The sequence below is a fragment of the Oryza glaberrima genome, chromosome 2 (assembly GCF_000147395.1).
Source record: "Oryza glaberrima chromosome 2, OglaRS2, whole genome shotgun sequence".
Taxonomy (NCBI): domain Eukaryota; kingdom Viridiplantae; phylum Streptophyta; class Magnoliopsida; order Poales; family Poaceae; genus Oryza; species Oryza glaberrima.
The window spans coordinates 33,384,500-33,399,642 of NC_068327.1; the positions used below are offsets into that span (position 1 = coordinate 33,384,500).

General features: G+C 44.3%; 3 protein-coding genes and 1 non-coding gene across 5 annotated transcripts; 3 read left to right on the forward strand and 1 right to left on the reverse strand.

The window, feature by feature from the left end:
* The first annotated feature begins 755 nt into the window (after positions 1–755).
* On the forward strand, positions 756–2,189 carry LOC127763790 (cinnamoyl-CoA reductase 1-like). The gene is made up of 4 exons (XM_052288582.1): positions 756–1,082; positions 1,173–1,355; positions 1,469–1,818; positions 2,015–2,189. The coding sequence occupies exons 1-4, from the start codon at positions 756–758 to the stop codon at positions 2,187–2,189; spliced, it is 1,035 nt and encodes a 344-aa protein (XP_052144542.1).
* An 819-nt stretch (positions 2,190–3,008) lies between these two features.
* On the reverse strand, positions 3,009–3,203 carry LOC127764865 (U2 spliceosomal RNA). Its single transcript, XR_008016006.1, has one exon. It is a non-coding gene; the product is annotated as a U2 spliceosomal RNA (small nuclear RNA).
* Positions 3,204–5,020: 1,817 nt separating this feature from the next.
* On the forward strand, positions 5,021–7,006 carry LOC127763803 (cinnamoyl-CoA reductase 1-like). Its single transcript, XM_052288596.1, has 4 exons — positions 5,021–5,439; positions 5,558–5,740; positions 5,835–6,184; positions 6,587–7,006. The coding sequence occupies exons 1-4, from the start codon at positions 5,119–5,121 to the stop codon at positions 6,762–6,764; spliced, it is 1,032 nt and encodes a 343-aa protein (XP_052144556.1). The 5' UTR covers positions 5,021–5,118; the 3' UTR covers positions 6,765–7,006.
* Positions 7,007–8,655: 1,649 nt separating this feature from the next.
* LOC127763713 (cinnamoyl-CoA reductase 1-like) lies at positions 8,656–10,362 on the forward strand. Of its 2 annotated transcripts, none has more exons than XM_052288495.1 (4): positions 8,656–9,033; positions 9,219–9,401; positions 9,504–9,853; positions 9,959–10,362. In XM_052288495.1, the coding sequence occupies exons 1-4, from the start codon at positions 8,707–8,709 to the stop codon at positions 10,113–10,115; spliced, it is 1,017 nt and encodes a 338-aa protein (XP_052144455.1). In that variant the 5' UTR covers positions 8,656–8,706; the 3' UTR covers positions 10,116–10,362. The 2 variants fall into 2 exon arrangements, with proteins under 2 accessions (XP_052144455.1, XP_052144456.1); XM_052288496.1 differs by having other exon boundaries at positions 9,219–9,423; positions 9,959–10,103.
* The last annotated feature ends 4,781 nt before the right edge of the window (positions 10,363–15,143 follow it).

Genomic DNA, 15,143 nt, shown 5'->3' on the forward strand with positions numbered 1-15,143 from the left:
TGGCCATCGATTTCGAATATTAAAGAAAAGATCGCAGTGAAATATTCCTGATCGGAAGATGCTTGACGGAATATATGCAATAACTGACATGATCTTTTTTGAGAAGGGGATTTTTACGTACCGCTGATAATAATCAATGAATAAAGACTGTCCATTACTTTTTTAACCTAACGGATTAACGTACCAGTTAAAATTAGGGTAGAGGAAATTAAGATGAAATTGTTTTGTTTATAATACTTAAAAACGTGCAGAATTTTCAGCAAAGTTAGGTGAAAAATAGGCTAGAGCGTTTATTAGCAATAAAAAGTAATTTGTGAGTAGATGTTCGTGTATGTGTTTTAGCGGCTCAAAAATCAAATGCTATAAAAATAATAAAATAGTAAGATGAGAAAAAAGAAGCATCAAAATCAACTCTAAAATTAAATTTACAAGGGTTAATTCGCGAGTAATAACGGTAATAATCTGGATATCGTATCCAGCACATGTCTCTTCACGCCCGGAGATTCCAATCCGGATTAACCACCCTTGTCGCCGCTGAATGAGACTGACGGCCCAACGATCTGCAGCAAGTTAATTAATTTTATGTGCGTCGATGCCGCACTATAAATTAGCCATGCACAGTTGCATCCATGGCTGCCAAGCTCGAACAAGCAATTCTCAGGGATAATCACACAATAGTAGAGCTTAATTAGTATCATCAACCGTGCCACGGTGCCGATCGATCAGCGACACAACAATTAATTAAGCTCTTCAACATGTCGTGCAATTCTACCGAGGTCGCGGCCAACGACGGCAGCAGCAATGGCGGTGAGAAGCAGCAGCAGCAGGAGCAGGTGGTGTGCGTGACGGGAGCGGGAGGCTTCATCGGGTCGTGGGTGGTGAAGGAGCTTCTCCTCCGTGGCTACCGCGTCAGGGGAACAGCCAGGGATCCAAGCAAGAACGCCCACCTGCTCGCGCTCGAGGGAGCCGATGAGAGGCTGACACTGTGCCGCGCCGACGTCTTGGACTTCGCCAGCCTACGTGCCGCGTTCGCCGGATGCCATGGCGTCTTCCACGTCGCCTCCCCGGTGTCCAATGACCCTGTGAGTTCACTGTTCAGAAAGACAATATTATATAATGGCTTTGTTTGATCGAGTACTTACAGATGGCTGCTGCTGCTCCGTTTGCTGCAGAATCTGGTGCCGACCGCGGTGGAGGGGACGAGGAACGTGATGAACGCGGCGGCGGACATGGGCGTGCTGCGCGTGGTGTTCACGTCGTCGTACGGCGCCGTGCACATGAACCCCAACCGGAGCCCCGACGCCGTCCTCGACGAGTCCTGCTGGAGCGACCCCGAATTCTGCCGCCAAACCGACGTAAGTTAGTTATTCCCCCTCTGCACTGTGCTACTGTTTCCAAATTCTTCATGCGATTCTCAATTCGGAAATCTGAGACGCACCGTGACATGATCGATCGAACAACGACGCAGGTATACTGCTACGCGAAGACGATGGCGGAGAAGGCGGCGGAGGAGGAGGCGGCAAAGCGAGGCGTGCAGCTGTCGGTGGTGCTGCCCTGCGTGACGGTCGGGCCAATCTTGCAGCCGGCCATCAACACCAGCATCAACCACGTCGTCCGCTACCTCACGGGCGCCGCGCCCACCTACCCGAACGCCGTCGCCGCCTACGTCGACGTCCGCGACGTCGCACGCGCGCACGTCCTCGTCTACGAGCGCCACGACGCCCGCGGCCGCTACCTCTGCATCGGCGCCGTGCTCCACCGCGCCCATCTCCTCCAGATGCTCAAGGAACTCTTCCCACAGTACCCCGTCACCTCAAAGTATGTAGTTGCATATATAACTGTTGCTAGAATCCTCGACAGTCGAAGTCACGTGACTTTGTCACTGATAAATCCAATGATGCTTAGACTCACATGTTGAGACACCGTGCATTTGACTGCAGAGGATCTCAATCCTTTCCTTGTCAAATTATCACGCACTGATCATATTGTGATTTTTCATCTGTGATTTTTGCAGGTGCAAGGACGATGGGAATCCGATGGTGGAGCCATACAGGTTCTCGAACCAGAGGCTCAAGGATTTGGGCTTGGAATTCACACCCATGAGGAAGTGCCTGTGTGACGCAGTCGTATGCATGCAACAGAAGGGGCACCTCCCGCTGGTTGGTACCGTACCAAAATGTGACCTCTAATACGAGCTCGATCGTCTAAGGCAACTGGTAGATTCGAGTAATCTTCTGATGTTATTACAATAGCAGAAATGGACTGTAGTCTAGGTTATAACGGTTTATGTTAACCCAAGGAGTTTCCACGGAAATACTACTCGAAAATATCTGAAATTACTAGCGAAATGTCTATGCTTTGCTACGGATAATATAAAATGTATTGTAATGAAATATGTAAATGTATGTTATTGGCAAATATGTACTAGGAATGACCAGCGTAAAAATACAATGTATAAATATCCAAAATTACATCCAACAATAATTAATTTTCAGTAAAGAAAAGGATGATCAAGAATATTTGATTTTAACACATGTTCTATAGTATAATCAGATATCACTAAAATTTGAAACCAAAAAAAAAACCTGACTCTTATCAAATATCATACAAGAGCACCTTTTATAATGAATGATAAGGTTCCATGAAGGTAATGGTGAATGGAAATCTGGATTTCATTTCAATTGAGTACTAATCAGAGCTCAAACATCTGATGAAGGTCTCTATCATTCAGAGGTGGAGATTTATTTGAACTCTGAAGAAAGTATATTATTGACACGTCGTTGGAAAGGTATAACTCTAGAGTAACTAGTAAGAGAAGTGGAGTCGGGTATCTAAACTCTGGAGCAGATTCAAATTGTATGGTTTTCAAATTGTTTAAGCGTAAGAGTATTCAAACTGTTTTTCCTTGGTTGCAAATCCTGTATGGTTTTCAAATAATGCTTAGCAAGTTCTAATTAAGGCTTTATCATATAATCATAAGACCAAATAAAATTTAAACATTGCATTGGTTGGGGTGCGCCAGGCCCGGGCAGCAGTGCAACGCCTGGGCGACGCGTGAGGCCCAGTGGCAAGCCACTGTGATGAGCCCTCCCCCACAAAAAATAAATTTAATATCACAGTGGGCACATAGCCCACATATCAGATATTAAACTGATAAGAACAGATACTACACTTGATCTTAGCCAAAAGGCCGAGAAAGGTATGAGTTGCAACGTGCAACCTTGCCTGGTTATATACAGAGCGCAGCGCCATCTACTACCCTCCGTCTCCGAGGTGGTACTAAACCGAGTGCCATCCATCCATCTGCCCGGTGCAAGCGCGGATATGGGCTGGCATTTCCCTTTTAGGGCCGAAATATGGGCTGGATTTACTCTGTTGCGTGTTACTAGTGGTAAAGGCCCAATACTAGAACTGGGCTGTCTATATCCGTCCACGGTCGTAAATGGGCCGGCCCAGCAAGGGCTGGCTCTTCTAGAAGAGAAACGAATTGCTCTCTCGCCCTAGCGTCGCAGCCATGGCTAGCGCCCACAATTGAAGGCGAGGACGAAAGACGTCAAGAAGTTGTTGTTCTAAACTGAGTCAAGTGAACGGTGAATCTATTTGGTTAGCTCTTCTATTTCGGCGGAATTTGTTGTCATGAGGTCACTATTGCCGCAAATATAAGTGGTTCTTTTACGTGTGTTTTGGCACCATTCATTGTTTAACTGTGTGCTGGTAGTGTCCGAGTCAATTAGTCAAACATGATGGTCGGCTAAATGGCCATTGGCCATGACAGTATGACACTAGCTTCTGCCGTGCAAGGTTTTGAAGATTTTCCCAATAAATCTTTATCCCCTGCTCTTGAGACCAGTTACCAACAGTTATCCGAATTATTTAACAGTCAATTTGTAAATTAAAGTCTTCTTTTACTTCAGATGATAGTAAGATGCCTATTGTTAATTTTTATTGTAACTTCAAATATTTTTCTAATATCGAATGATGGTGACGTTTTTGTTGTTAAATTGTTGAGCTTTTCTTAATTCGTTAGAAGTGATATTATGGGACACGCATGATACTAATAAGAAGATGTCTATAATAATCTTATCTCAAACAATCTGATATCTATACTACTATAAAAAAAAACTAGTACTGGTGGCGGTCCGCCACCACCCTCAACTATTATGTGGGAAAAATATGATACTCGAATATTCTCATTATGAAATTTTTCGTTACTCTAAACAATAGAAATAATTTTTTAGAGGCTTAAAAATATATACAATGAACTATTTTTATAAAATAAGCTGTTGCATGTACGGCCATTATGCTAGTAAAAGCAAAATTGGCCGGCATATGGAAATAGAGAATTCAGTATTGGTGATTGGAATACCTGACCGCATATGCAGACGTCATCCCTAACGTCATCTTTTTAAAGGGAGGGAACAGATAGCCCACAATGATATTCACCTTGTCTGGAAGATACCTTGTAATCTAGGTATCGTACTAAATCGCTACTCGCTCCGTTTCAAAATATAAATATTTTTATAACATGATATGGTCTTTAAGATGCTACTTTGATTAATAATATCTATAAAAGTAAGATGTTTTAAATAAAAAGAGTTGCATATTATGATAGCTTGTTTAGTAATAAATTTAGCAACATCAATTTTATATGATTGGCGTGTCAATATACTAAAAATGTTTATATTTTGGAAGGAGGGGAGTAGATTCTTTAGATTTTTGCATCTCCTGTAAAGGCAGCTTACGTATCGAATTTTGAAACTAACCATGTTTCTCTGCCGGTGTAGTGCACACGGGAGCAATGGCGGGCTACCGCGCCGCTGAATTAATAATCGGATTAGTAGATTACTAATTGACAGCCCAATGGTTTTGCAGCTGCGCCTCCCTCACCAACCCACGACCCGCTGAATATGTTAGCCACTCCATGGCTGATGCCGCACTATAAATAAGCCACACGCCCTCCATGTATGCCTCACCCGAGCTCGAACAAGCTATATATTGTCAGAGACACACACTTCACTGATCAGCTAGTTAGCCCAGTTCTGAAGAACAACTGGAAAAAGAAAATCGAGCTGTAAAAATATTAGTACCAGTGATCAGTGACAGTTCAGAGCATCAACCATGTCGTCCAACAATTCCATGGAGGCCAACAATGGCAACAACAATGGCGATGATGAGAAGAAGCAAGAGCAGGTGGTGTGCGTGACGGGAGCGGGAGGCTTCATCGGGTCGTGGGTGGTGAAGGAGCTCCTCCTCCGTGGCTACCGCGTGAGGGGAACAGCCAGGGATCCCCGCAAGAACGCCCACCTGCTCGCGCTGGAGGGAGCCGAGGAGAGGCTGACACTGTGCCGCGCCGACGTGTTGGACTTCGCCAGCCTGCGCGCCGCGTTCGCCGGGTGCCATGGCGTCTTCCACATCGCCTCCCCGGTGTCCAAGGACCCCGTAAGCTCACTGATCCTTCTTCTTACCTTTGCTCCTATTCCTTGAAGACAATGTCTAGCTTGTGTCTTCGAGTACATATATACCATTGCCGCCGCTGACTGCGCTGCTCGTGCTGCAGAATCTGGTGCCGGTCGCGATTGAGGGGACGAGAAACGTGATGAAGGCGGCAGCGGACATGGGCGTGCGGCGCGTGGTGTTCACGTCGTCGTACGGCGCCGTGCACATGAACCCCAACCGGAGCCCCGACGCCGTCCTCGACGAGTCCTGCTGGAGCGACCCCGAATTCTGCCAGCGAGAGGACGTACGTAAACATTTGACTGTGTACAAATGTTTCTTCTCAGTCCAAGAAATCTGAAACGCGCCGTACATAACATACGTGGCATGAACGAACGCAGATATACTGCTACGCCAAGATGATGGCGGAGAAGACGGCGACGGAGGAGGCGTCGAGGCGTCGGCTGCAGCTCGCGGTGGTGGTGCCGTGCGTGACGGTGGGTCCCATCCTGCAGCCGTCCGTCAACTTCAGCTGCCACCACGTCGTCCGCTACCTCACCGGCGCCGCGGCCACCTACCCCAACGCCGTCGCCGCCTACGCTGACGTCCGCGACGTCGCCCGCGCCCACGTCCTCGTCTACGAGAACCACGGCGCGCGCGGCCGCTACCTCTGCATCGGCACCGTCATCCACCGCGCCGAGCTCCTCCGGATGCTCAAGGAGCTCTTCCCCCAGTACCCCGTCACTTCAAAGTACATAATCTCTCCGTCTCAAAATATAACAACCTTATACTAGATGGAGTACAACAAATCTGGACAGAGGTATCCTCTGTCAAAATATAACAACCTTATATTGGATGAGATATATTCTAGCACAACGAATCTAGACATACTCATATCTAGTCTAGATTTATTGTACTATGATGGAGGGAGTAATAATTTTTACACTACTCCAACCATACTATAAAAAACCAATCTACTAGACTAGTAGAATACATTCTAGTACTACGAATCCGGACATACATTTATTAAGATTTATAGTATTAGGACGTAGCATATCTGATTTTAGATTCATTTTTTATGGGATCGAAGGAATACGATTGTTGCCATGACAAGATCGATCTGAATTGTTACAATTAATCTTACAATTTGCAGGTGTGAGGATGAGGGGAATCAGATGGTGAAGCCGTACAAGTTCTCGAACCAGAGGCTCAGGGATTTGGGTTTGGAGTTCACTCCACTGAGGAAGAGCTTGCATGAGGCGATCGAATGTCTGCAACGCAAGGGTCACCTGCCTGTTGTCACGGTGGCACAACAGCGCGCATGCTTGTAGAACCAATATTTTATACACGGTGAACTTCCAGGTTCCAAAGATAATAAAAGCAGAGGCATGACAGCGGCGGCATATGCATAAATTTATATTTTTGGCGGCGGCTTAAATTTAAAGTTTGGTCTACCTGAAGAATAAAGTATAGGAGTACCATATAAAGGGAAGTTCAGCGTGGAAGAACCCGTACTACTACTCCTAGCTAGCCAGTTTAAATCTTCATCTGTAACACATGTTCTTTCTTTGGTATGAATTACATATGTATCTCTACCTTGTTCATAATTCTACGATATAAAATGAAAAAAATATATTATATAATACCGATCGAGAATGTATCTAACTATCTAAGGAACATGAATGAAATTAAGGGAGGTATAGCGCACCTCTCCTCTACACGCATCGAAAGGATTCTGCAGTAAAAACTCTCTGATACAAAGCATTCTGCAATAGTACAATGAGATTGTTTTTTTTTTTGGAGAGTGGGAGAACACAAACCAATTTATCTTTGGATCTTCGAACAACTTGCCTTCCACTTGGCTCATCATCACTCTGTTCCGTCGATACAAACTGCATGCGTGCGTGGGCCGCATACAAACTGCAAGGGTGGGTGCCCACGTACAGGGAGAGCAACGCAGGAGAACAACAAACAAATTGGAAAAAAAAAATGGGGATCTGTGTGGGGTTCGGAGAAGAAAACTCCGACCCCTTTGGATGTATTTGTATTCGCCTCGATCAACATCTACGGGAGCGTGTGATTAGTTCCGTTTAGCAACTCATACATTCAGAGCGTACGTGGACTGACTGTCGAGTCTGTGGTTCCAACCATAAACCACGTACGTCTGCAGCAAGCAAGCATGGGAAGCAAAACATATATACGTATTATACGTACTGAACATGGCAAAGGCATTTTGCAGAACTTGAAGCTTCATAAATCACACATGTTTAAGAAATGTTTGCCAGATATATATTTAAGAGAAAACAGATCCAAGGAAAACTAGGGTTAGTTTAGGGGGAAGAGAGTAATCGAGAAAGGAAATAACTGCTAGTACGTAGTCTCTGAGAACTAAGGAACGATCGAATGGAAGAAAAAAGAGTGCGATATATAGGCAGGTAGATCCGAGGGGACACGACAGCCAAGCCAAGCATGGAAGCTCATTTCCTGTCCCCTTCATCTACTAGTATCGATGCTATTGCTAGCTGCAGGTGGCCAGAGAGGAAGAGAGGAGGGGAAGCGGACGGGCTAGGAAGAATGGGAACTAATGGGCCGGATTGACTACTTTGCTACCTTTGGATTTAGATGGGTTGAAGAAATTGGAAAATTGGTGGTCCAACGGGTTCGGAAAATAAAACTCCGAACCCTTCCGATCACACTCCTACCGTCCCATCATGCTTAATTAGATTAATTTAACATACGGTTTTGTTGAGAACATGGCTGTCTATATTCGTTATACTAAGCTTCTTCTAGGTTGGTTTATTTGGATAGTGGGAGTAATTTTCTTCTCCTCAGAGACACACGCGTGACGTAAGTTTGTAACGTTTGATGGTGATGCGGTGGATTGCGATTTGCGTGGTCTAACCTTGCCACTCAAACGTAACTTAAAAAAAGGTAAAGAAAAAAAAAATCACATGTACCCGTATTCATGATGCGTCGTGATTCACGCACATACATTTGACTTGCACGACACATTCAAATTAAATTTGACTTGCACGATACTTTCGAGTCATTGCATTCATTGTTAAGAGAAGGCAAAACATGGAACCCACCCACTCCCACATTGGAAGCAAGGTAAAAATAATAAGTCAAATTGCTCGATCTTCACATGAGCGATCATACCGGCCGGTGTATAAATACATGATGGCAGTGGCTGCAGGCTTATACACAAAACTAAAACCTCGATCGATCGACAATCTATCAACTAGCTCGGCATCACCATCATCATCACCATATATGTCGTCCATTTCCAAGGCCAACGACAACAATGGTGATCAGAAGCGACAGCAGCAGCAGCCGCAGCAGCTGGTGTGCGTGACCGGAGCAGGTGGCTTCATCGGGTCATGGGTGGTGCGGGAGCTCCTCCTCCGTGGCTACCGCGTCAGGGCCACCGTCAGGGACCCCGCGGACCGCAAGAACGCCCACCTGCTCGCGCTGGAGGGAGCTGACGAGAGGCTCTCGCTGCGCCGCGCCGATGTGCTGGACTTCGACGGCCTCCTCGCCGTGTTCGCCGGGTGCCATGGCGTCTTCCACGTCGCCTGCCCGCTGTCCAACCGCGACCCAGTAAGCTCGCTACCTTTTCCCTGCTTCTTGCGTACTCTCTCCGTTATATAAAAAACCAATCTAATATGATATGACATATTCTAATACTATAAATTTGGACATACATTTTATCTTTTTTTTTAACGGAGGGAGTATATTTTTCTCCTAGCTAGAGATAATTAACCGCTGCTCTGTGCCGCATGAAGGAGCTGATGGCGGTCGCGGTGGAGGGGACGAGGAACGTGATGAAGGCGGCGGCGGACATGGGCGTGCGGCGCGTGGTGTTCACGTCGTCCTACGGCGCCGTGCACATGAACCCCAACCGGAGCCCCGACGCCGTCCTCGACGAGACCTGCTGGAGCGACCCCGAATTCTGCCGCCAAAAAGACGTCAGCCAGTCTATATATACATGTACACGCTAACTTGTTTGATATGCAATGCAGTTCAAATGGTTACAGAAAAAAAAAATAAAACGTACGAAATGTATGCAGATGTACTGCTACGCAAAGACGATGGCGGAGATGGCGGCGACGGAGGAGGCGGCGAAGAGGGGGCTGGAGCTGGCGGTGGTGGTGCCGTCGATGACGATGGGCCCCATGCTGCAGCGTGCGCTCAACCTCAGCAGCACGCACGTCGCCAACTACCTCACCGGCGCCAAGAAGTCGTACCCGAACGCCGTCGCGGCCTACGTCGACGTCCGCGACGTCGCCCGCGCGCACGCCCTCGTCTACGAGCGCCACGACGCGCGCGGCCGCTACCTCTGCATCGGCGCCGTGCTGCACCGCGCCCAGCTCCTCCAGATGCTCATGGACCTCTTCCCCCAGTACACCATCGCTGCAAAGTAAGCAATCCCAATGCTTGTTCTACTAATTAATTAGAGATGCAATCGATGGATCTCCCATTCTCACGTGTATATATATATGCATGTGTTTTCTTGGCTTGGCAGGTGTGATGACAAGGGGAAGCCGATGGTGAAGCCGTATGAGTTTTCGAACCAGAGGCTCAAGGATTTGGGCTTGGAATTCACTCCGTTGAGGAAGAGTTTGTACGACGCAGTCATGTGCATGCAACGAAACGGTCACCTGCCTGTCGTCTTGCCATAGCAGGAGTGTAGATCCAAGATATATATAAAAGACGAATTTATGAAGATATTGTTTGATAGCTAAATTTGGCAATAGAGTCAAGTTCATAGTAAGTTTGAGCCAAATTCATAAAATACCGGAGCTTTCCTGTGAAGGCCGGTCTAGCCAAACAATACACTACAGTCATATTGCAGGTGTTTGGGTATGTGTTTGGGTATGGTGGTCAAACTTTTAGCACGGAGTCCGAATCCCATTTAGGTATTTCTTATGTTTTCTTGTTTTAGACCGGATTTCTCGAGTCCTAATTGATTTCTAAACCTAATTGGATGTGGGAAAGACTCTATGAAACAAGTCCACCCCCCCCAACAAAATATATGGGGGCTAAGACCAATTGAAACAACAACCAATCAATCGGCAAAATTAATTTATTGTCCAAACCTCTTTCTTATTACCTATCCCAAAATCTATTCTCCTCCAATCCCCCAATCGCTCGTCGTCTCTTGAATCTACGATGTTAGAGAATATCCTAACTGATCTACCGAATACAGAATAAACCAGTGTGCGTTCGCCATGACGGTGTCCCCCTCGGGTATTTGTTCGGCGACATTTACCCACTCCCTAGAGCAGCAAGTCTCCAGGTGCCGCCGCGGGTTGCACATAACATGCTTAAGGTGTGGTGGCAAGATTCTACGTTAATGGATCTACAATAAGAAAATTTCTCATAAATTAAAGAAAACCTTAATTACCGGAACTTGTACACCAACCTCCTTCTAAGTTCTAACTATACAGTATACTCTTTGCTTAGAGTTTCGCGACTTATTCCCAGTTGTGTTTTAGATTCTTAAATAAGAAGTATAGTTACCTCTTGAGAAAACCTCTATCCGCTTTTTTTCCCTAAAAACTCATTAAGAAATTTGATAGGTGTATCAATATATAACGTATCACTCTATAAACACGTAAATTCAAATTCGACATACATAAGTAGAGAAAAAAATAATAAATTTGACTACGGATAGTACGCACTCTATTTATATTTAATTTTTTTAGTTTTCACAGTTAAATTTGTAAATTCGAGTGCAAATAACAAACATTATTCACCGTTGCTCACTGTTCAAAATAGAAAACAACTAGGGTTCTCAAATGGCCTGTTCAGATTGTAGGCAAAATAAATCTTACCAAATTTTGACAATTTGCTAAAAAATTTGCAGGATTTCTTATGTGTTTATCAAATCTAGCAATAAACTAAACACAAATTTTTTTTTAAGAACTATAAAAAAAGGTATAGTTGAAAATAACATCAATCTGAACAGCCCCAGAGAAAACACGACACTTTTTAATTGAAAGTGCATAGGGGTACATAAGCAAATATTTCTTTTCATGGGAGCATAGGATAGGTGAGAAAATCCTTCAAAGGGTGAAAGTGAAAAAGGGCAGGTACGTGCCACATGTTTGCTCTTTTGGACGCGTGGCCTCCCGAGTCCCGGTCATCAGAGCTGCTGCCGCGCGTCGTTCTCCCTTCTCGGTCTCTCCCACTTCCCATTCCCTCCCGTTTCCGTACGGCGGGCGGGCGGCGGCTTCTCGCTATCTCCGACGACAGCCGAGGTGCCAACCCCCACCGGAAGCTAACGGAATTTCACCTTCCCCTCCCTGAGTCTCCTCCCCCTTTGCTAGCTTGCGCGCAATTCGCATCACTAATCCAGTAATCCCCGAGGGATTAGTGCGGTGCGGGGGGTTTTGCTTCTTCAACCTCCACGGCGGCACGCGCGCAATAGGAGGTGGTATCATTTTTTTCCGTGTAAAGCTTACATCGTCATATTTTCTCAAGATATAACTGTAAAATTTCATGCTAATAACATTCGCTTTGACATTACCATTTTTTGGTACACATTACCTTATTTTGGTGCGCATTGTATCATTTGTATGTATGATTGCGTGACTTCCTTTCCCAATGCTCCCAATTAAAGTTTTCATCAGCTTATATAATAATTGATAATCTGTGCGTGTTTATGTATCCATGGTGCATTGGTTTCATGCAGAGGAGATGGCCCCAACACTTGCGATGGGGTGCTCCAGAAGGATCCATGTGGTGGTCATAGACACAGGAGACAGGCTAAGCTCGTTACCAGATGACATCCTTCACACCATCATGTCGTTCCTCCCGGCGTGGCAGGCCGTGCAGACGTGCGTGCTGTCGCGGAGGTGGGAGCGCCTCTGGTGCTCCATGCCATGTCTCAACATTGATCAGCAGGAGTTCGAGGATTGTGGAAGGGACAGGGAAGGTGGCGGGTTTGAGGAATTCGTTAACAACATGTTGATGTTTCACAGTGCCCCATCGTTTTTTTTAGATAATGGAAATGTGTTACATCTCCGGCCTCTGCCCGTAGGCACACAGTCAAAAAATTCAGACGTGAACAGAAAAGTTAAAAAAGGCGAGATGGGACAAACCCCCAACTTCTGCCGATGATATGATCTACTAAAATAATATTTTTTTTTCAAAATCACGTAGATTGTATCACGAAATTCTGTAGGTACTACGCCATCCAAAATGGAATAAAAGTTCCTTGGCTACTAATTCTAAGCGTGTAGCACCATTGCGCATAGTATCCTGTTGTTCCTGTGAAAGCATCATACACCAAGAGTGGAGCCAATTGGAACACATGAAGATAACCTGCATGATGTTAGGCATTTTTTATGGTTAAAAACTATATCATTACGGCAACGTCAAATTGACCAACATAAAGCACTAGCTCCAAACAAAATCATTTTTTTTTGGTCTAGCACTCCCCTTAGCCAGTCACCAAAAATATCTTTTGCATTGTGGGGAGAGGGGATGTTGAAGGCAAAGAAGACACATCGCCAAACAAAACGTGCAACATGACAGTCAAAGAAAAGATGTTGGATGGTCTCTTGTGTATTACAAAAACAACATTTGCTTGTTTCCCCTCTAATTTCTCTTTATGAGATTATCTTTTGTCAAGATTACTTTTTTTGAAGAAACCACATAAATACTTTGATTTTTAGTGGTACCTTTACCTCCCATAAGATACTCTTGTGGATTCTTACATTGGAATTGATGATCGCATTATACATGGATTTGACCGAAAAATGGCCATTTTTATGTAGCGACCAAATAAAGCAATCCTTTTCATTTGACAGGGTTATGTTAGCTAGTTGAGAGATCAGATCGTTCCACTCAACTAACTTTGGTCCTACAATTGATCGTCGGAATGAAACATTCAACGGTGTTGTGCTCATAACCTCTGCCAAAGTAGAATGTCTTTTTCGGACCACATTGTACAGAGAAGGATACTGATATTTGAGAGGTTGCAAGCCCAACCATGTGTCTTCCCAAAATCTTATTTCTATCCCATTACCAGGTTTAAAAGATCCATACTGAAAAAATTGATCTTTTACTTTCATTAGGCCAGCCCAAAATTGGGATGTTCCTGGTTTGTGTGACATGTGGGATAGGGGTTTACCCTTTAAGTACTTGTTGCGCAAAAGGTTTTGCCATAGGCCATCACCATTAAGAAGCTTGAATAGCCATTTGCTCAACAAACATCTATTCATGATATCAAGATTTAGGACACCCAGTCCACCTTGATCTTTTGGCCGGCATATATAATCCCATTTTGTTAACCTATATTTCTTTTTCTGTCTATCACTGCTCCAGAAAAAGCTCGATCGGTAGTAATCCAGTCTTTGAAGTACACCTCGAGGTATTTCAAAAATCTTTTCCACCACAAAGGTTTTTAAGATTTGAAGGGGTGAATGATGGTTTTCTAGTCTCAAGAATGAAAATAAAATCCAAATTTTGCTTCTTAACACATTCAGATATAAATCTAAATTTAGATGCATCACCAAAGCCACAACTATTCCAAAATATTCCTTTCATTTCTTAAACTTATTAGCTTTCTTTTTTGGACCAGTCAAAAGAGGACATATCACTTTATGTTTGACTTTGGTCAAAATCTTCCTCATTTGAGGTATGGCCTGAGAATCCATAGACTCATCGTCATTACTCTCAGCCTCTTCTAGCTAGTCACTACATAAGTGCTGGAGAGAAGACAATTTTAACAATTCATCATTGTTTTTATCTACATTACTAGTAGACGCTACAACACTACTATAAAGAGAAGCAAATCTATCCACTTCTGAAATTTTAATCTGGTTAATGGACTCCTTTATTTCTAAATCATTCTGTTAGCGTCTCGATATGTTTAAGTTTCATGTTACACACAATTACGACTATAAAGTAGTCGACCGATGGATTCGCCGTGGAATCAAGTGCTGCCCGGCAGTGGTGGATATATGTAATTCTTCCAATGCTCACATGTATGAACTACCTAATTTAGGTTCCGGTGCTCGTCGCCTCAAGAAGTTGCATCTTGTTGTGATTGCTTTGGTCAAGGGTTTCACGCAGCACCTCCCTTCTGCCTGTCCTGTCCTTGAAGATTTGGAGCTTGACAAATGCTGTCTTGACCATCCGGAAACCACATCTCTCTCTCTGAAGAATTTGATACTTATCTGGGTAAAAAACATTGGTATGTTTTTTTTCCTGTTAGTATTATGGCATTGTTTGACATACTGCTCATTCTCATGAATTGTCGATTAGCACAAATTATTAAACTGTATTTACTATTTAGTACCTATATTAATTTCTATAAACTCTTATGCTTCATTTAAGAAGGGAACTGATGTTCGATATCTGTGATACTGTGCTAAGAATCAACGTGTACATCTGGTACAAGCAAAACATAGTAAATTTACATATTGCTAATGAATTCAAGAGGATAAAAACATTCCTTAAAAATGATGATAACTATATGCTGTTTCTATATTCTTCTATGTAGTCGGTACTTCATGGAGTGTTGGATATTTTCCCAACATTTTATAATCTCAGAACCTTGCTGTTCAATGGATGCGATCTGAGTGACGACTTCCAGATACTAGGATGCTTTCTGAACAATGCCCCTAGATTGGAGAAGCTTACTCTGCAATACTGCAAGGTACTTTGCGTTTTCCTTAATCTACCATGCAAAGCTCATA